General features: G+C 41.5%; 1 protein-coding gene across 1 annotated transcript; it reads left to right on the top strand.

Moving 5' to 3' along the window:
* Nucleotides 1–454: 454 nt before the first annotated feature.
* Nucleotides 455–7,560, top strand: LOC120031825 (patatin-like phospholipase domain-containing protein 2). Its single transcript, XM_038977645.1, has 7 exons — nucleotides 455–464; nucleotides 3,968–4,320; nucleotides 5,673–5,733; nucleotides 5,929–6,117; nucleotides 6,303–6,435; nucleotides 6,956–7,075; nucleotides 7,178–7,560. Exons 1-7 carry the CDS (start codon nucleotides 455–457, stop codon nucleotides 7,407–7,409), a joined length of 1,098 nt encoding a protein of 365 aa, XP_038833573.1. The 3' UTR covers nucleotides 7,410–7,560.
* Nucleotides 7,561–23,382: the final 15,822 nt, after the last annotated feature.

Below are 23,382 nucleotides of genomic sequence, written 5' to 3'. Positions count from 1 at the left end.
GGTTTTCCATCAATGTTCAGGGTGTATGCACTCTTAATTTTGAGTTTTCAAACATTGTTGCCCGTTGGAAAGGTGCAACTCACGATTCAAGGATTTTTCTCAACTCTTCATTGTATGCTCAGTTTCAGAGAGGACAACACAGTGGACTACTACCTGGTGACAGTGGATATGGTCAGAGTAACTTTTTATTCACGCCATACATAAATCCCACAACAGGTGAGCAGCAAAGATACAACAGAGCTCATATCCGCACGAGCGTATGTTTGGAGTATGGAAAAACCGATTCCAATGTTTACGCAATACACTTTGTTTCAAGTGTTGGGGTAGGTTCCTTGTTCCTTGTCAAATATTTGCTTATTGGTGAAATCAGCAATCAGAAAATATCTTTAAGTAAATCAATCAAAAACCTTTAATGCAATTGCAGACAGAAGTTGACAACAGGAACATAGCACGCATGTTTCCGAGTAAGTTCTGCAAAATAGGAAAGGTTCCAAGTTGCTTTAATATGCTTGCAGTCAACCCCTAGTGATGTAACTGCCTACGTCAACACCTTCTACTCATGAGACCAAGCCCATGCATATACAATTATACAAACTTGCAGGAGAGACAATAGTTCCAGTGTTTTCTAAGGGCTCAGCAGTAATTTTCCCCTCCCCAAGTTGCTTTATAGTGGTATGTCTGACAGGTCTCTTATCTCTTTCACTCCCCTGCAGGGTTCTGTGTCTATGAATCTCTTTTAGAAGCGAAAGAAACGCACACCTGTTTAGACGAGGTGCTGGCTAGCGGAGTAGAACACTTAAAAAAAATAAAGGAGAGCCGCACACTCTAGGAGCTCAGATGCAAAAATATTTATGTCCAACGTTTCGACAGACAAGCTGTCTTCATCAGGGTATAATGACAAGCACTGCGAGATGACTCATTTAAATAGTGTCAAAAGACACACACCGGTGTCTGTAATCATGGCCACGTGTGGCCTGATATCATTGGTTAATTCTCATATATTAAAATAGCATACAAAAAACATAAATGGATAGCGTACGATCACAGATACAATTTGTCTACATAAGCCTACAAACATTTACAATAGCAAAATCACAATCACAAGAATGGCTTCAGATCAAAGTCTACGTTGAGACCGAAGGGAGCAAGGGTCTTTAAATGAAAGATCCAGGCAGCCTCTCGTTTTAACAATAAATTGTTGAGGTCAGCCCCTCTCCTAATTACAGTTATTGATATGGATACAATGTGTAACATGTTCCATGCCAATATAACGTAGAGACGAAATCGAGTGGTTTTCTTCCAAAAAGTGGGCAGCAACTGAGTAAGTCGAGTTTTTGCACCTAAATGTGCTACGATGCTCTGAGATTTGTACATTTAATTCACGCTTTGTTTTACCCACATCATTTTTACCACAAGGACAAGTTATAAGATAAATAACTGCCTTAGTGGAGCACGTGATAACACCTTTGATTGGGATCTGTTTCCCTGTTTGGGGGTGTTTGAAGGATCTACATTTATAAGTGCCATTGCATTGAGCACAGCCGTTACATTTGTAGTTTCCATCCAGTAGACGTTGTGCAGGGATATATATAACACTCCCGCCTGTGTTAACGAGAGAATCACTGACATGATGTCAGCTGGTCCTTTTTTTGTGGCAGGGCTGAAATGCAGTGGAAATGTTTTTTGGGGATTCAGTTAATTTGCATGGCAAAGAGGGACTTTGCAATTAATTGCAATTCATCTGATCACTCTTCATAACATTCTGGAGTATATGCAAATTGCCATCATACAAATTGAGGCAGCAGACTTTGTGAAAATTAATATTTGTGTCATTCTCAAAACTTTTGGCCACAACTGTACTTTGTGCATGACACAAGTAATTTTTCCAACAATTGTTTACAGACAGATTATTTCACTTTTAATTCACTGTATCACAATTCCAGTGGGTCAGAAGTTCACATACACTAAGTTGACTGTGCCAGAAAAAACAGAAAATTATGTCATGGCTTTAGAAGCTTCTGGTAGGCTTATTGACATAATTTGAGTCAATTGGAGGTGTACCTGTGGATATATTTCAAGGCCTACCTTCAAACTCAGTGCTTCTTTCCTTGACATCATGGGAAAATCAAAAGAAATCAGCCAAGACCTCAGAAAAAATATTGTAGACCTCCACAAGTCTGGTTCATCCTTGGGAGCAATTTCAAAACGCCTGAAGGTACCACGTTCATCTGTACAAACTGTCACGACTTCCGCCGAAGTTGGTGCCTCTCCTTGTTCGGGCAGCGTTCGGCGGTCGTCGTCACCGGCTTTCTAGCTGCCACCGATCCATGTTTCTTTTTTCCATTTGTTATGTCTTGAATGTACACACCTGGTTCCCATTAAGTTATTATTATTTCCCTATTTAACCCTCTGGTTCCCATGATGTTTTGTGCGTGATTATTCCTGGTATGTGTTAGTCGTTTGTGTTAGGGTTTGTTATCCCTGCGTGGATTATTTTGGCAGATTTATTTTTCAGAGTAAAGTACGTTATTTTTACTCAGTTCTGTGTCCTGCGCTTGACTCCGTCCTCACGTCCGCACAACTGACATATGACACGAACATAGTACGCAAGTAGAAACACCATGGGACCACGCAGCCGTCATACCACTCAGGAAGGAGCGTTCTGCCCCATCTCTGGATTTATATTTATGTCCCATCTCTCTATATAGATGTATGCTCCATTTATCATGTTTTAAGGTAAGACCCAGATGCAGACTGTGTCGAAGTAACAATGTTTATTACAAGAACAGGGGCAAAGGTACAGGATGGCAGGCAGGGTCAGGTCAGGCAGAGCTCGGTAATCCAGAGTTGTGGGGCAAAGGTACAGGACGGCAGGCAGGCTTAGGGTCAGGGCAGGCAGAAGTCGGTAAACCAGAGTAGTGGGACAAAGGTACAGGACGGCAGGCAAGCTCAGGACAGGCAGAAGGGGCAAAGCCGGGAAAAAACTAGAAAAGGAAGACACGACTAAGACAAGACAGGAGCGAGGGGAAAAACGCTGGTAGGTTCTACGAACAAAACAAACTGGCAACAGACAAACAGAGAACACAGGTGTAAGTACACAGGGGATAATGGGATAGATGGGCGACACCTGGGGGGGTGTAGACAAGCACAAAGACAGGTGAAACAGATCAGGGTGTGACACCATGTCTCTATATAGATGTATGCACCATCTATATATATATAGATGTATGCACTAGGTCTATTATGACAAATATATAGAACAGTCATAAATGACTTATAAACAGCATATCTGAGGGCATGTAGTTGAACTTTCTGCTTTTGACGGAGCATGTACTTTTTCAGAATAATGTGCATACTGTTTATTTAAGTTTCTTGTGAAAGTGATGAAGTTTCATTTAAACTAGATTTCATCACTGGACTCGTAACGGTTGGCTTTGACACTCTGAACAAGGAAATATAGTGCATTCTTTGCCCTCAGCCCTGAACTCTCTTTGCTAAACTCACTGCCAAGTTGAGTCTTGATCATGCTTAGGAACTGGCACTGCTATCCTTTTTTCCCCTCAGATGTTCTCAGCGTTTTACACTGGAAAACTAGGAATTCATTTTGAAATGTTAGAGGGTAGCATCTGAACTTGAAATGGAGCTGCATCGGATAATTACATGAGACTGGTGTAAAAATTGATTAATTCTCCAAATAGTAATGTCAGATTGTTTGGTCATGAGTTGGCAGTGTGGAGAAGCTGGCTAAGGGGAAATCTGACATGCCTAATATGCCCTCAAGAGGGGAATGTTTCCTTGAAAATGTTGTTTCGTGTCATATTAGATTTCAGTGATAACCGAGTTGGGTCATAAATTACATATTTTTTAGCAGAAGATAGGCAGAGGAAGTCAACAACAAATATTTATAATATATAAATAGAGATTTAGAACAGTCATCTCTGTCAGCCCTGAGACGTCCGGACTACAGGGGTCTTGTTCTGTGGAAAGGCTGTGGTCTTGGAAATAGTCAAACCGATACGGCTTGTTTATAGTTGTGCATGGGTCCAAAAACACCCAATTATTCTCACTTTCTCTCTCTCTCCTCCCTGTCTCCCCCTCTTCTCTCTGGAGCGTTACGTGGATGGGGGAATCAGTGACAACCTTCCTCAGTCAGAGCTGAAGAACACCATCAGCATCTCTCCGTTCTCCGGCGAGAGCGACATCTGTCCACGGGACACCTCCTTCAACTTCCACGAGCTGCGCTTCACCAACACCTCCATCCAGATTAACCTGGACAATATGTACCGCCTCAGCAATGCCCTGTTCCCCCCAGAACCCAAGGTAGGTCGACCGCTATGACTGCTTACCAATGCGTTATGCATGGCCCTGGGAATGTGTTATGAAGTCCTTATGTAGGCCCTGTTCCCAAAGGTAGGATAGAGGATCAGGATGCCCCTTAGTCCCATTCATCAGATGGGTTGTTTATGACTACTTGTAAATAGAAGCTTTATGTATGGGTTATGTGTTATAAAATCCTTATTTAGGTACCCTTGAAATAGTCTAAACATTCTATAAATTTCTGTAGGAGAGCGTAGTAGTCTGGTATGAGAGACTGGGCCCCTGAACTTCCACTATCCTATTCCCTGATTATATAACCCCAACTCCCCCATTTCACCCCTTACCCTGTCTCCTCTTTGGACTCCTACCCTTACCCCCCATACTTCCTATCTGAACTTTGCCCTCCCCTGTTCCTCCCTAACTCCACAGTGATCAATACTGGCAGGACATTATTGGCTTCTGTCCTTGTTGAATTACATTTCCTGTATTGCACATTCTTCTTCAGTGTCTGGATAATAACATGGGAGTCAACTTTTAGCGTCAGGTGAACTTTGCCCTCTTTGAGGTTGGTCTGTGTCTCTTGGTTCAGTTTTCGCTCTGTTATTATTGTTGCTGCAATCCAAGATCTGCCACCGTCTTTTCCCTTCATGTGTACCTGGAATGTTGTAACTGGAATTTTGGGATTAAACCCAATCCCACCGACAGAGTCATGTGCAGAGGCCCTACTTAGAAAAGGAAGTGTGTGTTTCACTTGACTCTGCCACCTTTGACATAGTGTTTACACATGGCATGCACGGACACACACATAGAAGACTCCACCCTACCTTTTCCCTCACGTGTAATAGTGTTTAACCTACCCTGACTAAATTCACACATATGTAGTGCCACTGTGAAGCTAGCTGTCCAGATACCTCTCTCCCTGTTGCTTTGTTCTTGTAGGAACACAGAATAAGGAGTAGCCAGAGAACAGAAAGAACTCTGCCACGTTGACCTTTAACCCCTAGTCAAACACTTCCTGGATTGTTGTCCATTCAAAAATACAGGAGCCTGTTGCACAGGAGAGTTCTGGCTGATATTAGTCATTCCCCTCTGTTTTATGTGGTTATAAACAGCTGTACTTGTTTAATACGGTTGTTAACTGTCAGCGATAACATGATTGCTAATCAGTCAATGGTAGTGATAGTTATAACTAATTACATAATGTGAGATCATGCTCTGTATCGTGTGTGGGTGGGTATATCTGAGTCCCAATGATCCTGTGATTTGATTATGAGTATGTCTTATATTTATTCAATTGACCTCTTGCATATGATCCCCTACCTCAATCGGTATGATCTATGTGTTTTCTTTGACAGGTCATGGCAGAGATATGCCAGAGTGGCTACAAGGACGCCCTTCGCTTTCTTGAGGAGAACCGTGAGTATTACTTGCCTTTGACAGTAATAGTGGGCTGTGCTAAGATCATAAGCTACTGTGATATACAGTACATGCAGTGAGCATCAATGATGTACAGTGTTCAACATGAAGTATGGAGTAAACCAGCACTTATTTATGGGGTAATATTTTGATGCTGTGTTACAAAGATGATGAATGTATTGTTTATGATGTCAGATCTGCTGAAGCTGGAGTGTCCGACTGCCGGCCCCAACCTATCAGAAGCCATACACACCTGCTGCTGCAAGCCCACCGCCACGGAAACCACTAAGGACTGGATGCTCCGCCGGCTCCGCCTCCTGAGGAAGCGGCACTGGTGGCTGGACGAGCAGATTGTTGACAACCTGCCTACCCAAATCAAAAAAGGTAGATAGGAGCTTTTCTGCTCAAAGCTGTTAGAAACTGTTGTTATCTAGTTATAACACTGACATTAACATTGTGTTGTCGCTGCACTCTTGTCAGTGACGTGTGGTTGTTGTGTGTATCTGAAAGTCATCTGAGGCTGTGCCCGTGTCAGCGAAGTGTGACATATTGGGTCTCTATGACTGTAGTGTTCTGTGAGGCGTGCCAGCAGAAGCCGGGTCTGTATGCTCAGGTGTCCGAGATGCTGCCGGTCAGAGTGGCCTCCTACATGCTCCTGCCCTGCACACTACCTGTGGTATCAGCCTACTCAGTGGGCAAGAGGTAAGTCTACATCCTATACCACTACTAGTGCTACCTACCACAAACTAACAAGCCCTCAATGAACTCAAAGCAGTCACAGTAGCTCAAACAGCAACCAATGACAACATTAATGCAAACAAGTCAGCTTCTAAAAAGCCCTGAACTAGCCTTTAGCATAATTATCCTTTAGCATAACTATCCTTTAGCATAACTATCCTTTAGCATAACTATCCTTTAGCATAACTAGCCTTTAGCATACAGCAGCCAATACCTTCAAACTAGCCCTGACAGCAACCACTGACAACAAAGTAGTCTTTAAAGTAGTCACTAGCCCACCACAGCAACCAAATAACACTGTGGACGCAAACAGACTAGGAATACAAACAGGTTTCCTACTAAATACAATCAATTTGAATGTGCTGCACAGGGACTCCACCTAGTTGGCAAGTCAATCGACCACAGGAATTGTTGAGAACTGGCCCCCCCACTTGGTGGTACATCACAGTACATTGACCCTTCTTGTCCCTCTCCTGTACTCCAGGTTTGTGGAGTGGATCCCAGAGGTGCCTGCAGATATGCGTTGGCTAGCTGGGGTGGCTGGGGATGTGGCTGGGAGCGTGTACAGACAGACCTGGAGAGGAGCAACAGCAGACATAACCAGGTGAGAGACATGGAGTTACTACTACTGGGTTATATTATGGATGGATGCCTGTCATACAGTAAGAATAAAGTCTAATGGCCTTGTGTGTTTTTCTTTTTGCAGTGATGGTTCCCTGAGGAATTGCATGAGCCTGCCCCTACCCCTGGACAGTGACGGACACAGGGAGAGAAACGGTCATCTCTCCGGGTTTGCTCTCTCTGCTCTTGACCTCCAAAGCCAATACTGGAACATCCCCACCGCCCCCTCTTCCCACCGCCGCACCAGCCCCCTCATGCCCAGCCCCTCCCCACGACAGATCTGCTTCTTTGTTGGCTCGCAGGACGAGACTGACTGACAGTCCCATCCACCAATGAGAGGACACTGTGACTTTGTTTTAAAAGATGATAGGACAGTCCAGCTCAAGATCCCTCCCACAGGGCCTGTCTATAGGCTATAGGAACTGTGAAGGGTGGTTTGGGATGGACAAATGATGGTCATGTGATTGAATAGCTTTGGGATCCAGAACTGTTGCTATAGACACACTAATCATGTATTTTGATCACTCCACCAATCATATTTTATACTACAGTACACATTGTAAAACAATTTACCAGCTCACCACCAAAGACGTCTGCAAGTGAATTATTTTTTGAAATTATACATTTTATAACTAACTATGTCTAGATTTTCCGGATAACTTGTTGTCACTACAACTATACCTACCTACCTACCAGAGGAGGCTGGTGGAAGGAGCTATAGGAGGACCGGCTCATTGTAATGGCTGGAATAGAATAAATGGAACGGTATCAACCACATCAAACAGGGGTGGCAGGTAGCCTAGTGGTTAGAGCTTTGGGCCAGACACCGAAATGTTGCTGGATTGAATCCCCGAGCTGACAAGGTCAAAATCTGTCGTTATGCCCCTGAAAAAGGCAGTTAACCCACTGTTCCCCAGTAGGCTGTCATTGTAAATAAGATTTTTTTTTAAACATATGGAAACCACGTTTGACTCTGTTCCATTTCTTCCATTCCAGCCATTACAATGAGCCTGTCCTCCTATAGCTCCTCCCACCAGCCTCCTCTGCCACCTACCTACAGTACACAGGAGGTTGGTAGCACCTTAATTGGGGAGATGGGCTCATGGTAATGGCAGAAGTGGAATGGTATCAAAAACATGGTTTCCATGTGTTTTCTGTCCCAGACATTATTATGAGGTGTTCTCCCCTCAGCAGCCTCCTTTGCTACAGTACCTACCTACGTGTGTTCATTTAAATGTAGCATTCATTCCTAACGGACTGTTGACTTCCTTGACTATGAGCTGTGTGTTTTCCTGACTACTATTAGACAGAACCCTTGAACTGAACTATGAACTACTGTGATGAGCTGTGATGTCAAGACATTTGAATCACAATATTCTTGAAAGTTCCTTTCAGAACTTCTCTTAATGTTGACTATTGCTTTTGCACAATAACTTTAGGTGCATAGGATTCACAATTTGTATATGGCATCTTCAAATGGGTCATTTACATGAAAACTGTTTTAAAATGTATGTAGAAAATTGAGTTACAAAACCATGTTGCATCTGCAAAATCAACTATCATTCAGAGGACTAAGATGTCTAGTTTTTGGGAAAGTGTCTTATTTTAAATCCATTTGACATTTTCGCCAGAATTTTGTAATTTTTTTACCCCAAATTCCCTTTACTGAAATGCTTTCGGATTAAATTCTCAGGTCATTTTTTATATTTTTTTATATTTAGGAAAACCTAATTTCATATGAATAAAACACAAAATATGTTGCTGTAATTTGTCCATAAATCATAAAAATTGTATACTAGTTGAGGTTTACATTAAACTATAATATTTATAATTAAATGCTTCAGAGTTCAAGTAACCGACACATCTCAACATCAACTGTTCAGAGGAGACTGCATGAATCAGGCCTTCATGGTTGAATTGCTGCAAAGAAATCACTACTAAAGGATACCAATAATAAGAAGAGACTTGCTTGGGCCAAGAAACACGAGCAGTGGACATTAGATCGGTGGAAATCTATCCTTTGGTCTGATGAGTCCAAATTAGACATTTTTGGTTCCAATCCCGTGTCTTTGTGAGACGCAGAGTAGGTGAACTGATGATCTCTGCATGTGTGGTTCCCACCGTGAAGCATGGAGGAGGTGGTGTGATGGTGTGGGGGTGCTTTGCTGGTGCCACTCTGTGATTTATTTAGAATTCAAGGCACATTTAACCAGTATTGCTACCACAGCATTCTGCAGCGATACGCCATCCCATCTGGTTCGCACTTAGTGGGACTATCATTTGTTTTTCAACAGGACAATGACCCAAAACACACCTCCAGGCTGTGTAAGGGATATTTGACCAAGAAGGAGAGTGGAGGAGTGCTGCATCAGATGACTTGGCTTCCACAATCACCCGATCTCAACCCAATTGAGATGGTTTGGTATGAGTTGGACCGCAAAGTGAAGGAAAAGTAGCCAACAAGTGCTCAGCATATGTAGGAACTCCTTCAAGACTGTTGGAAAGGCATTCCAGGTGACAACCTCATGAAGCTGGTTGAGAGAATGCCAAGAGTGCAACGTTGTCATCAAGGCAAAGGGTGGCTACATTGAAGAATCAAATATAAAACATTTGATTTGTTTAACACTTTTTTGGTTACTACATGATTCCATATGTGTTATTTCATCGTTTTGATATCTTCACTAATATTCTACAATGTAGAAAATAGTAAAAATAAAGAAAAACCCTTGAATGAGTAGGTGTGTCCACACTTTTGACTGGTACTGTATGTGTTACACTGAAAACCTCTGCCTACTTGTTCCTTTTATCCTTTACTGTTGTTATTGCACAGATGGCCCTTATCTTAATAACATAAATCACAAAAAAATGTATGATGTGACATTCTGTGTTTAAATATACTGTAACTGTTTAAATCCTATTGTGGTGCCTCATCATTATGGAAACTATATACGTGTTTTCAATATTGCCACAGTATGTACTGTATATTGTTGTACTTTCTTTGTGGAAGTGAAAACTGAAAACATTGGGTCAATTGCAACCAACATTGAGCACCGGCTCAACATGAGGTGATCTCTCATTAAACCATCTATGGGCCGGTTTCACAGACAAGGCTTAAGCCTACTTAGTCCCAGACTAAAATGCCTGTTTGAGCTGTCTTAACTCAAAGCGACTTGCACAGATGTATCGTAAAATAGTCGTAGATTTAGCCTGTTCTGGATTAAACTAAGCCAATTGCAAGATGGAGGATTAGAGCTACTCTAAGGACTAAATTGAAGTTTAAATTAATCCTTCAAAGAGGCAGGTTTAACTTCTGCTTAGTACCTTTGGTGAGGGAACATGTACTATTTGGAACATCTAAATGAAGACCAACATGCACTACAGAGTAATAATGCATGCAAGTAACCAGATGAGTACTTGTGGATAGGAGTAATCCATTAAATTACTTTGATGAGATAGCTTTTCGAGACCGCCTTCGTATGTACAAATAAAATGCATTGGAGATAATATCTTTGCTTGAGCCTAGACTTTCCTCTCTGTCTCAAAGAGGAAGGCCTTTACCCAATTCTCTCCAAGTTCTGATCACTTTAAGGTTTTTGGCATCTGGAATCTTTCATCGTGAAACTGGTGATTTGTGTGGTTCCAGAGAAGCAATTGTGTGTAGAGTAGTTCAAAGTCTGCAGGGCCATTTGTGAGCTGAGGAGTCTTTACATCAAGTTTCCTGATACTACTGACCAAGCCAACTATAAAGTGCTATTCTATGAATATGGGCACTTCCCAGGAGTGATTGGCTGTATAGATTGATGTCATGTTCCCATCAAGTGTCCATCAACTCTTGATGCTGACTGAGGAGTACAGGAAACCATAAGAACTGGTTTTCCATCAATGTTCAGGGTGTATGCACTCTTAATTTTGAGTTTTCAAACATTGTTGCCCGTTGGAAAGGTGCAACTCACGATTCAAGGATTTTTCTCAACTCTTCATTGTATGCTCAGTTTCAGAGAGGACAACACAGTGGACTACTACCTGGTGACAGTGGATATGGTCAGAGTAACTTTTTATTCACGCCATACATAAATCCCACAACAGGTGAGCAGCAAAGATACAACAGAGCTCATATCCGCACAAGCGTATGTTTGGAGTATGGAAAAACCGATTCCAATGTTTACGCAATACACTTTGTTTCAAGTGTTGGGGTAGGTTCCTTGTTCCTTGTCAAATATTTGCTTATTGGTGAAATCAGCAATCAGAAAATATCTTTAAGTAAATCAATCAAAAACCTTTATTAATGCAATTGCAGACAGAAGTTGACAACAGGAACATAGCACGCATGTTTCCGAGTACGTTCTGCAAAATAGGAAAGGTTCCAAGTTGCTTTAATATGCTTGCAGTCAACCCCTAGTGATGTAACTGCCTACGTCAACACCTTCTACTCATGAGACCAAGCCCATGCATATACAATTATACAAACTTGCAGGAGAGACAATAGTTCCAGTGTTTTCTAAGGGCTCAGCAGTAATTTTCCCCTCCCCAAGTTGCTTTATAGTGGTATGTCTGACAGGTCTCTTATCTCTTTCACTCCCCTGCAGGGTTCTGTGTCTATGAATCTCTTTTAGAAGCGAAAGAAACGCACACCTGTTTAGACGAGGTGCTGGCTAGCGGAGTAGAACACTTAAAAAAAATAAAGGAGAGCCGCACACTCTAGGAGCTCAGATGCAAAAATATTTATGTCCAACGTTTCGACAGACAAGCTGTCTTCATCAGGGTATAATGACAAGCACTGCGAGATGACTCATTTAAATAGTGTCAAAAGACACACACCGGTGTCTGTAATCATGGCCACGTGTGGCCTGATATCATTGGTTAATTCTCATATATTAAAATAGCATACAAAAAACATAAATGGATAGCGTACGATCACAGATACAATTTGTCTACATAAGCCTACAAACATTTACAATAGCAAAATCACAATCACAAGAATGGCTTCAGATCAAAGTCTACGTTGAGACCGAAGGGAGCAAGGGTCTTTAAATGAAAGATCCAGGCAGCCTCTCGTTTTAACAATAAATTGTTGAGGTCAGCCCCTCTCCTAGGGAGGGTAACATGTTCCATGCCAATATAACGTAGAGACGAAATCGAGTGGTTTTCTTCCAAAAAGTGGGCAGCAACTGAGTAAGTCGAGTTTTTGCACCTAAATGTGCTACGATGCTCTGAGATTTGTACATTTAATTCAATCTTTGTTTTACCCACATAATTTTTACCACAAGGACAAGTTATAAGATAAATAACTGCCTTAGTGGAGCACGTGATAACACCTTTGATTGGGATCTGTTTCCCTGTTTGGGGGTGTTTGAAGGATCTACATTTATAAGTGCCATTGCATTGAGCACAGCCGTTACATGTGTAGTTTCCATCCAGTAGACGTTGTGCAGGGATATCTTGGGGTGGTAAATCAGAGTTTACCAATTGATTTTTGCCCCACGAGAATACGACCAAGGGAAGATCCGAAAACACATTACTGAGACTATCATCGGATTTAAGAATGTGCCAATGTTTGTGAACGATTCCTTAATTTGGTGTGGCAGGTTAGCATAGTGGTTAGAGCGTTGGACTAGTAACCAAAAGGCTGCAGGTTCGAATCCTTGAGCTGACAAGGTACAAATCTGTCGTTCTGCCCTTGAACAACCCACTGTTCTTAGGCCGTCATTGAACGTGAGAATTTGTTCTTGACTGACTTCATTTGTTCAGAGCACTTTGAATAGCGGGTAGTTAGAATGCTTATTTTTACCAGACTGACCTTGAAAAAGGTCATGTCTCGTTTTGTTTTGAATTTTCTCAATGGCAGCATCAATCTGACAATTTTTGTACCCCCTCCCCTTGAATTTTCTTTGCGTCTCAGCCATATTTCTGTCGAAATCTGATTGTTTTTTGCAAATTCTTTTGATTCAACAGAATTGGCTGTAGGGCAAACTGTTTTTCAAGGGAAGTGGGTGACAACTATTAGCCCTCAACAAACTGTTACGATCAGTAGGTTCCCTGTAAAGATCAGTGTATAGAACATTATTTTCACACAAGATCAGAAAATCAAGAAAACTGATTTGACGTGTATCAGATTGCATAGTAAATCTCAGATGCTCAGAACAGGAGTTAAGAAAAGAATGGAACGCCTGGAGCTGTTTTGCATCACCCCTCCATAGAACAAAAATATCATCAATATACCGTTTCCAAATAATGATGTTAGGCAACAAAACATTTTTGATAGGATTGAAAATAGACTGTTTCTCCATGTAACCCACATACAAATTAGCATAGTTAGGAGCCTTGGGGGATCCCATAGCAGTACCCTTGGTCTGAATAAAGAAATCATTTAGAAACATGAAGTAGTTGTGTGTGAGTACTATTTCAGCCAATGGTATAATGCATGCGCTGGAGGGTAGTTCATTAGGGTCACGTAACAGAAGAAAATGTTCCATAACTTAAATACCGCCCTTGTGTGGAATATTTGTGTATAACAACTCAACATCAAAGTAACTAACAAAGTATTCTCAGGGAGAGGATCAAGAGATCTAATAATAGAGATACTGCTGGTGTCCTTTACAAATGAGGGGAGCTGTTCTGCGAGTGGTCTAATAAAAAAGTCAACAAAGGTCGATAGAGGGGCCGTTACTGCATCAATGCCCGCTACAATAGGGCGCCCTGGAGGTTTTGTGACATTCTTGTGTAATTACGGCAGAACAGTCCTGTGGTCTCCCTTCTCCTAGTAGGTTGTTTCTCATTACCTCTCTTTATAAAGTATATAAACCCACATTCAAACTCCGGCCGTCTCGTAGGCTCAACCTGTCTCCCGAACAGCTCAGTGGTTATAGAACCTAAGTGTGAGTGTGAAATTATGTCTCCTTCTTCTTCATCTTTCTTCCCGGCCTTTTGGTCTGGGCCCTTTGCTTCTGTCCTTTGGCTCGGACATTCTTTCTCCTTCAGATGTCCTCGGGGCCCTGCTCTCCCTCCCTCCAGTCGCTCATCCATGGCTTCCACTCTGGGAGATGCTTGCAGTGGGAGAGATGATGCCAGCCGGACCTCTCCGCTACCTGGATTGCAATCGGTGTTGCCATGGTCACCTGGAAGGGTCCCATCCATCTTGGCTGGTTCCATTTTCTTTTATGGACTCATAGTTTCACCCAGACTCCTACGCAGATGGTCAGAGCATCTGGATCCTCACCTAGGATTGGTCCTGCTTCTTTCTAGTGTGAGAGTGGAGAAAACTGACAATAGAAGTTAGTTCTTTCATGTACTCAATGTGATCACACTGTGCCTCAGTTATGTTTATCTGTCGGTCAGTCATAGGTCTCACTCCTGGGGTGTTCATTGGTCGTCTTGTTAACATTTCATAAGGTGTACACCCAATACCTTTGTTAAGGCTGGTGCTCATTTTCATGAGGACAAGGGGCAATCCCTCTGCCCATGTCATTCCTGTGGAATGGCATAGTTTGGCAAGGGAGCCTTTCAGGGTCTGATTAGCCCTCTCAGTAACTCCCGTTACTCCGCGGGTGATAGATGGACACAAACTTCTGGTCAACACACATCATTTTGGCCATTTGGGCAACCACATCTCCTATGAGATGGGTCCCATTGTCTGCAGACAAAATCTCAGGCACTCCGAAAGTATAATTTCCCTGACTAGCAATTTTGCAACTGTTCGCGCATCGCAGTTGGTGGTGGGAAATGCTTCCACCCACCTGTTAAACCTGTCAATTATCACCAGGCAGCATCTCTTTCTTTCTTTTTGCTCTACCATGTCTATGAAATCCATAGCAAGGCGGATATAAGATCCTTTTGGAGTGGGGAACTTCCCTGGTTGCAGTGGAGTTCCCTTGTCTATGTTATATAATAAGTATGTCACGCAACGATAAATTAACTGTTTTACATGCTGATTCAAATTCGGGCAAAATCATTGGGCCGAAATCTTCTCCACCATGTCCCCCCTTGACGAATGGCTCACTCCATGAGCCAATCGGCAAACAGTAGAGATCATGGTTGATGGTAAACAGGGTATGCCAGACAAAAGATGTAGCCATAAGCCAGACCTGTTAGTAAACCCTCTTGCTCTCCAAACCCCACTCCATGACAAACAACACCCAATAGCATATGCTGAGTCTGAGTAGAAAGTAAGGGCCTTCCCTTCCCCCAATTCACAAGCTGTGTTCAGAGCTAATAAATCTGCCTGTTGCGCTGATAAATGTTCTGGTAGGGGCGGTATAACCTCAATATCACCTTCCACATCTACTACAGCAAATGGTATATGTTTCTTCCCTGTGCTTTGATCTATATAAGCAGAACCATCAACGAACAGCACCATGTCAGAGTCGTGCAGAGGTTCATCAAACAAGTCTTTGTCCAGTACACATTCCTGGGCTGTCCCGATGTCCCTGTTATTATTACTGATGATTTTCTCAAGGAAGCCCAAACAACTTGTCCAGGTTTGCCTAAACAGGAACAGTGAGCTCTAGTGTCTATTATAAATGGTAGGTCATGTCCATTAACATTAAGAGTAACCACTGGCTCTTCTCTTCCATCATTGAATTCATACTGGGGACACTGGAGCAGGGGTGTCGGGCACCTTCATTGTTGATTCTGAGGGATACTGTTGGTGTTCTGATTTCCCATTGGCCATGGCTGTCCTCTGTCATCAACTTGTCCTCCTTGTCCATAGGGCATAGGTGGCCCCTGTGGAGCATTTTCAGCTCCGGGCGAGTGGTACTGTGGCTGAGGAGCATATTGTTGCCAAAGTTTCCTCTTCCTCTGCATGGCCCAAAGTTTCCTCTGCCCCTGGTTGTAACCTCTTCCTCTTTCATTTCCCCCACACTGCGAACTCACATGCCCCAACTGCCCACAGGTCCAGCATTGAGTATTGTTCCAGTCACGAATGGCCTTGGCGGGCCAACCTCCTCTTCCAGTCCATGTTTGTGGGTCACCATAATGCTGAGTGGTGAAAAGCACATACCCTGCAGGCACCGGGTTCATGGGTGTGACTGATGTGACTGTGAGGGAGCTGCAGACTGTGGATGTGGTGAGCCTGTAGAAACAACTTGAGCCGCCATCATATTGTGAGTAAAATCACTACTTCCTTTCTCGATCTGTGCAAGCTGGGCCTTCTTCAGTGCAGTGTCGTGTCCTCCTTTCACACTCTTCTATCTCCCTCTGTAATTGTCTTTACCATATCAGTGACTTGTCTGACCTCCTCTTTTAGCTTTTTACTTTCGTCCACATCATCTGTGTCCATTGTCTCTTTAATCTTATCAGCAATTAGCACCTGCAGATCTTATTTCAACTTTCTCTTCTCTTTTCACAATGTATACAACAAGTCTTCTCTCTTCCCTTTCTTCCCTTTCTTCCCTTTCTCTCTGGTCTCTGAATAGGTCACCCATGGATGGTAACACTGTTCTTTGACTTCTTTAATGGTTCGTTTTCTACAGACGGCCATATGTCTAGGGTCTTCCAGTCTGTTCCTTTTTGTGGAGTGAGTTGGGGTGTCGAGGGAAACTCCCTCCAGGTACTGTGCCTCCTTTTTTTCATCCAATTCTATTGTTCTCATGCCGTTTGTTGCTGCTGTTGTGTCATCCACCTCCTTCATCGGAGTTCCCTTGAGGACAATTGTGGTTGCTTCTCTATTTTCTTCTGTCAGTGGTGTGAGAGAGTAGATCTGTGTATAGTCACCCGGGGGGTCCTCTGGGCTGATTTTCATGGGGCGGTGGGGAGTACTCCTGTTCTGCCTCTGTCCTGACTCATTTCTTTCCTCCCACACTCTATTGTTCTCTCCAGCTTTAGTTTGGTCACCTTGTTCATGAAGATCTGTCCTTCCAGCATCATCATTCCTATCACAGTTTCTGATACAAGGGTACTTTTCTTCATCCCTTTCTTTTTGTCAATTTTTCTTGTCTGAATTATCTCCTTGACTAAATCCAACCTAGTCTTGTACAGGCTTCATTGCTCTTATCTCCTCATTCTGGTTTGACTGTGCCATGGTTCTCCGGCTTTTTATTTAGATAGTCTGCGTGTAATGTGTTGTCCAATTTCTATAGGGTTATCCTAAAGTGGGTGTAATATGTATGAATATGCCTATATAAATTATTCTCTATCTCCTTTCAGTGTGTGTTAAACAACAGTGGATGATACTGTAATCTTAATTCTACTCTCACTTATTCCAGGCTATAGTAAATGGTTCTACTCAACTCAAATATATTTCACACACAGGCCTCACAGAGACAACCGCGTGATATACTTCAATTCCTAATATTATATCTTAAGGGTGTAGAGCAGGGGTGTCAAACTCATTTCGCATCGTGGGCCACATACGGCCTAGGGAGATGTCAAGTGGGCCGGACCATTAAAATTATACCATACTCTGCTATAAATAACCAAAATATCATGTCTTTCCTTTGTTTTGGTGTAAAGAAGCACAAGAACATTAGGAAAATATTGAAATTTAATGAACTATTCTTTTACAAAACATTTCATGAAACACCTCATATTTCCTTAGACAAATGTGCAATTTACAATTTACTGGCAAAAGCTTGTCGCTTCTCGGGACATACAAGTTCAGCCGCCTTCATCATGCATCGTTTAACAAAGTCACCGTCGGAATACGGCTTCGATGCTAATGCTATTTCGCTAGCAATTAGGTAGCTGGCTTTTACCGCTGCTTCACTGACTTCTCGGCTCTGGATGAAAGTTGACTGCTGTTTCCTCAGACCCGCCAGCAATTCGTTAATCTTATCTCTTCTCAGTTGTCCTTGCAAGCCGTCATATTTTTCGCTGTGATGAGTCTCGTAGTGGCGTCGAATATTATATTCCTTCAATACCGAAACTTGTTGCAAACACACCAAGCACGAAGGTTTTCCGTGCATCTCTGTAAATAAATAGGACGTGGTCCTAACAACGTCGTAACAAGCAGCAGATGGCGCATTGATACCGTCTGCTGTTTTCAGTCTGTCTCAGTGATGCGGCTTGTCTTCTACTCTGATGGAAAGAGTGCGCCCCTTAGCGGATAATCCATGAATTGCAGCGAATTAAAAATATTAATTTCATGTCTTTTATGCATTTTTTCCACTTTCAAATTATCCTGCGGGCCTGATCGAACCTCCTTGGGGGCCGGTTCCGGCCCGCGGGCCGTATGTTTGACACCCCTGGTGTAGAGTAACAGTAATATGTTACACACCAGTGCCCCCTGGTGATAGCGTCACAAAGTAATTTTCTATGAAAATCTCTACAGAACACAACTTCCTTGTAATAATTTTACTGGTATACTAAGGGTTGCACATTTCCTATACTGTCCTATGGTAGGAAAGTGTCACTAACAAATATGTTCAACCTTTTATTCAAATAACTTCTGTCCTACTCCTAACTTTTTATTCCACCATTGGGCCATAATCCACAGAAACAAACAAATGAAACATACAACGCACTATTCATAAACAGCTCAACTCATTCACTGGGTAATTGTCGCTGAATTACCTCTACAAATAAAATAAAAATCAATCATTAATCATATATTAACATCATGCATTTCACCAATAGCCAGTTATGTAATTTTTCCAATCTATAATTCAACGATGTCATATTCAAAGTGTATGTATATATTTTAGAGTGAGTGATGGAAGATGGAAGATCAGGATCAAGCAGATGTGCCCATGGCTGAGGCAGGCAATGACCAACGAGAACTTGCACACAGAGATGCTTTCACATTGCAGCACTTCAACTAGATGAGATGCATTTAAATATGGAATGTATTCATTATTTGATAATGTTTGTTCTGTACAAAATTCAAATAGTGTGCAGCAAAATTGAGTGACAAAACCAAGTCTGGTTTAAAATGTAGTTTGTGGTGAATAAAATACTCTCACTCGTGAATATCCAAGTGACAAAACATGAATATTGTTCACCATGGCTGGTAATCACACTTGTCTCATTACTGTATCTTTTTTGGATCATACCTCTCTCTTACAACTTCATATCCAATTCAACCTGTAGAATTCTCATTTTCATTTCATGTTTTTCCTTCAGATATTTCATGCTCATGAAATTCTCTGGCTAACTTTCATGCACCGTCATCTTCTTTGTTCTCTGCTGAAAGGTGGTGGCAGCATCTTATCTCAGGGATGGTATAGCAGATGTGGAGGGTACACACTCACTGTGCACTGGCTCTTCCAACCTGTTCAGATTCCGTTCCTCTAGAAAAAGAACACCGTTAGAAGCACAAATAAACTCATATGGTCCTTAGAATGAAAGAATAATAAAGATTGACAGAGACAGTGGAATATATTTACCAAAGGAAGTAACCAATTTACTGTCTTTGGTATATGTACCATTTGTGCGCAGTTCTTCATCTGAACTGTCCAAATGGTCATCGTCTGGTATACCATCCAGAGGTTGGTCATCATCTGGTATACCATCCAGAGGTTGCAGGTGCTCTATTATTCCAGATAGCAAGTCACTCAATTCATCAGTCTTGTCTTTTTTTTGTGGTCCACCACCAGTAGTAAATCGCTCTCTTCTGATCTCTGCATTCTCTCTTTTTAAAGCCAGTTTAAGGCTCTTCCACAGAGTCTATAAAGGCAGATCTCATTCAATATAAGTGATGTCACAAAAATATGAATATGAGAAATGTGAAATACTGATAATAATGAAGATATCTCACCTGAATTTGTTGTACTCTTCTTGTGGTTACATTTTCATTTGCATTGAATTCACTACAAATTGCAGCCCAACCACTCTTTTTCTCTTGCTCAGTAGCAGTAGTATGGTTTTTACTTTCAATAACTGGATGGTTTGACAAAATGTGTTATAGTAGCGTTTTTTCATACTCACTAAAGTTTTTTGAACTAATTGTTTTTGCCTCTGCCGTTGTTTTGTCTCAAGATTCACACCAGTAATGGTGTTTATTTAATTCCATTCCGGGTTTTTATGAGCACAATTAGACCAACAGCATGTGCTCATACTTAACCTAATCAGGCTTAACCCAGGTGTTCTCATTTAGGCTTACTTACTTTCCTCCAGGACTCCATAATCTCCTACTAACTAAGCCAAATTTAAGACACATTCATGAAAGCTACTTAAATGTCCTAGTTTAAGTAGTACACGTTAAGGCCTACTCCTGGCTTAATCTAAACCCTGGCTGTGAAACCGGCCCAATATGCACTAAGATCACCCACACACTGATATCAATTGCAACCATATTACCACTCCCTAAAGCTGATGTCAGTGTTTACTTTAAGTCCTGGTTGCTGACAACATTTTAGGACTATGTAGCCCTCTGGGGAGTATTATCTTCGGTATAAATTAAACCTAATAATTGAGCAGACTAAGCACTGATTTAACTATTTGAAAATCATTCTGTACAATTGAAATGAGGTATTTCCTCATTTACTACAGAGAATATACTGTGGCAATTTACTCTACACATTTTATGAATGTAAAGCTCGTGTTTCTATACTTTTCATTTCCAATTAATGTAATCCATTAATAAAAACGTGTCTTAATAAAGTATTGTTATCAAAATGGGAAAATAAAGTATTCCTGAACTCCACATCTAACATTGGTAACTTAAGCCAATCATGATTGAGTTTAAATAATGTATGTTTTCATAAAATTATAGTCTAATCAAGATATGACAAATGTGACAAACTAATGTGACATTCTAATGTGTCCCAAACATAGATGGCTAGAATGTACTGTATTGTACTTTACTGTACTCTACAGTAAACTGGAGTAGAGTATAGTTCAGTACAGGAAAGTATAGTTCAGTACAGTCCCGTACTGAACGATACTCTATTGTACTATACTCTAATGTACTGAACTATACTGCACTGAACTATACTGTACTATACTCTACTGTACTGAAATATACTATACTGCACTGAACTATACTGTACTCAACTCTACTGAACTATAGACCTACTCTACTTTCTTGTACTGTATAGGCCTAGAGGACTATGAAAGAGTGTCCCAAACCTCTTTGCCAATAACAGCTAGTTTTCAGTTTTCCCATCCCCACTCCCAGACTGTCCTAGCAAGATTCCTGCTTGAGAAATTGCTCTCTCTAAGGAGCAATTTTAATTTAAAACAATCACTGTAAAGTACTTAATTGTTACCCAGAAATGCTTTGAAATCAACTTTATTTTTCCTCAATACATATTAGTTGTATATAGTATATTACATTTACATATTAGTCATTTAGCAGACGCTCTTATCCAGAGCGACTTTGTGAGTGCATATATTTTCGTACTTTGTAATAGTACTATAAAATGACAACAAAGTATACTTCCATATGCTAAAATTACCACACTTAAAGTGTAGCCCACTTGTAAGACATTATTCAACCCTATGGATTAATCAACCCTATGGATTAATCAAACCTATGGATTAAGGGATGATCACCTAATTCCATCCAGGTCATCAGGAGGGATCAGCCAATGAATTATAAATGTGAGGAAACATTCCGTAACTGCAGGTAAATCGTCAACCTTGGCTTTATAGGTTACCTGTTCAAACAACACACTAGGTGGCAGTGTACACCCTGTATGTTTTCCAACTCAAAGAAGTAGTAGAGGAAGAACATTGACAACTTCAAAATGGAGATGGCGCTCATGGTCTCTTTACCACAGCCATAAAGTCCTGAACCCCGCCTATTTCTACAATTTATCTAATTAAAATGTGATTTTAAACCTAACCTTAACCACACTGCCAAAATAATGCCTAACCTTTAATTAAGACTAAAAAGGATTATTTTGTTTTCATAAATGTTTACGATATTGCCTATTTTGACTTTGTGGCTGTACTAGTGGAAACCGCTGTCGATGCTCTATTTTATTTATATTTATTTGATTTAACTAGGCAAGTCAGTGTAGGAGCAAAAACACGTGTCAATGATTGTAGTTCCAGTGTTTAGACTGACCACTTTGAAGCATTAGGACAGATAAACATATATAACGAATAAGACATAAGTGAGCAGAATATCTGCTGAGCTTAGGTAAATGGACAGAGCTAGATAAACATAGAGTTGAACATTAGACTACAGTGAAAACAGAATGTCAGCAGAAAATACATATATGGAAACCCTCATCAGATATGTAGACATTGCATGTCAGCAGGAAGAGGTATATGAAGCTAAAAACCAGGCATATAGAAACAGAATGTCAGCAGAAAATATAACAAAGAAACAATGGTTGTACTGGAAACACATGTAATAAATTTATTATTTTTTGTATCACATCCAGGCCCCCGCCACCATTATAACCTAGACTGTAGCAGATGTGGGCGTTAACAAGCAAGAACTGAGACTGGAAGATAATAGTGGCGAAGGGGCAAGGGGAGTTATTATCCATATAGAAGGAGGTAGCTCTTTATGCTATGCAAAGAAGGAAGGCTATAAAAACAGAGGTCCGGGGCAGGAGAAGTCAGTTGTTCCGTGGAATTGCTCGGCTCTTTACTTTGTGTTACTCTGTTATAAAGTCTAAACTGAATTTACAAGTTCTGGTGTCGGTGCAAATATTTGACTTAATATTTCCACAACATCAGGTAAGATCAAATTCTTATTTACAATGACGGCCTACACAGGCCAAACCCGGACGACGCTGGGCCAATTGTGTGCCGCCCTATAGGACTCCCAATCATGGCCGGTTGTGATACAGCCTGGATTCGAACCAGGGTGTATGTAGTGACACCTGCTGCGCCACTCGTGAGCCTTAACACAGGGGTTCCCACACGTTTTCCCTCAGGGCCCTCCTTCCAGCATTGGGGAACATCCAGCGTGCACCACATCTACTTCTATGGGCACAAGTACTGTTCATGACAAACTGTTCACAACCCTCCTGCTGGTGGAGAGAATTTTACAGGTTTATTTCCTGCAATTATACACATTTTGTCATGGGGTGCAAATAACATTTAGCAGTTTTAAAGCACATTTTCTTGCAATTCTATAATTTTGCCATGTCTAATGAGTATACATGTGATATTTGAGTGACAAAAAAAACGGTATTTGACATGGGCTAGTTGATCTGGATATTTCAGACAGCTCTCTAAGGTATGCAATGACTAACATGACAAGAATAACTTATGACGCACTACCCAGTTTCGAAATTGCACCTTGTGCATTCTACTATTACACCTTTAACCTAGGGGGCGCGCCCCACCGTTTGGGAACCACTGCTCTAACGGACGCAATAATGGGACAAATACAAAGATGACATGTCTATCCAAGTCTATGGTTCGTTCCAGAAATCTCCCATAATGCACCGC

This window comes from Salvelinus namaycush, chromosome 38 (genome assembly GCF_016432855.1).
Source record: "Salvelinus namaycush isolate Seneca chromosome 38, SaNama_1.0, whole genome shotgun sequence".
NCBI classification, from domain to species: Eukaryota; Metazoa; Chordata; class Actinopteri; order Salmoniformes; family Salmonidae; genus Salvelinus; species Salvelinus namaycush.
Note: the sequence above shows the minus strand (reverse complement) of the source record. Positions and strands in the feature narration are given on the sequence as shown.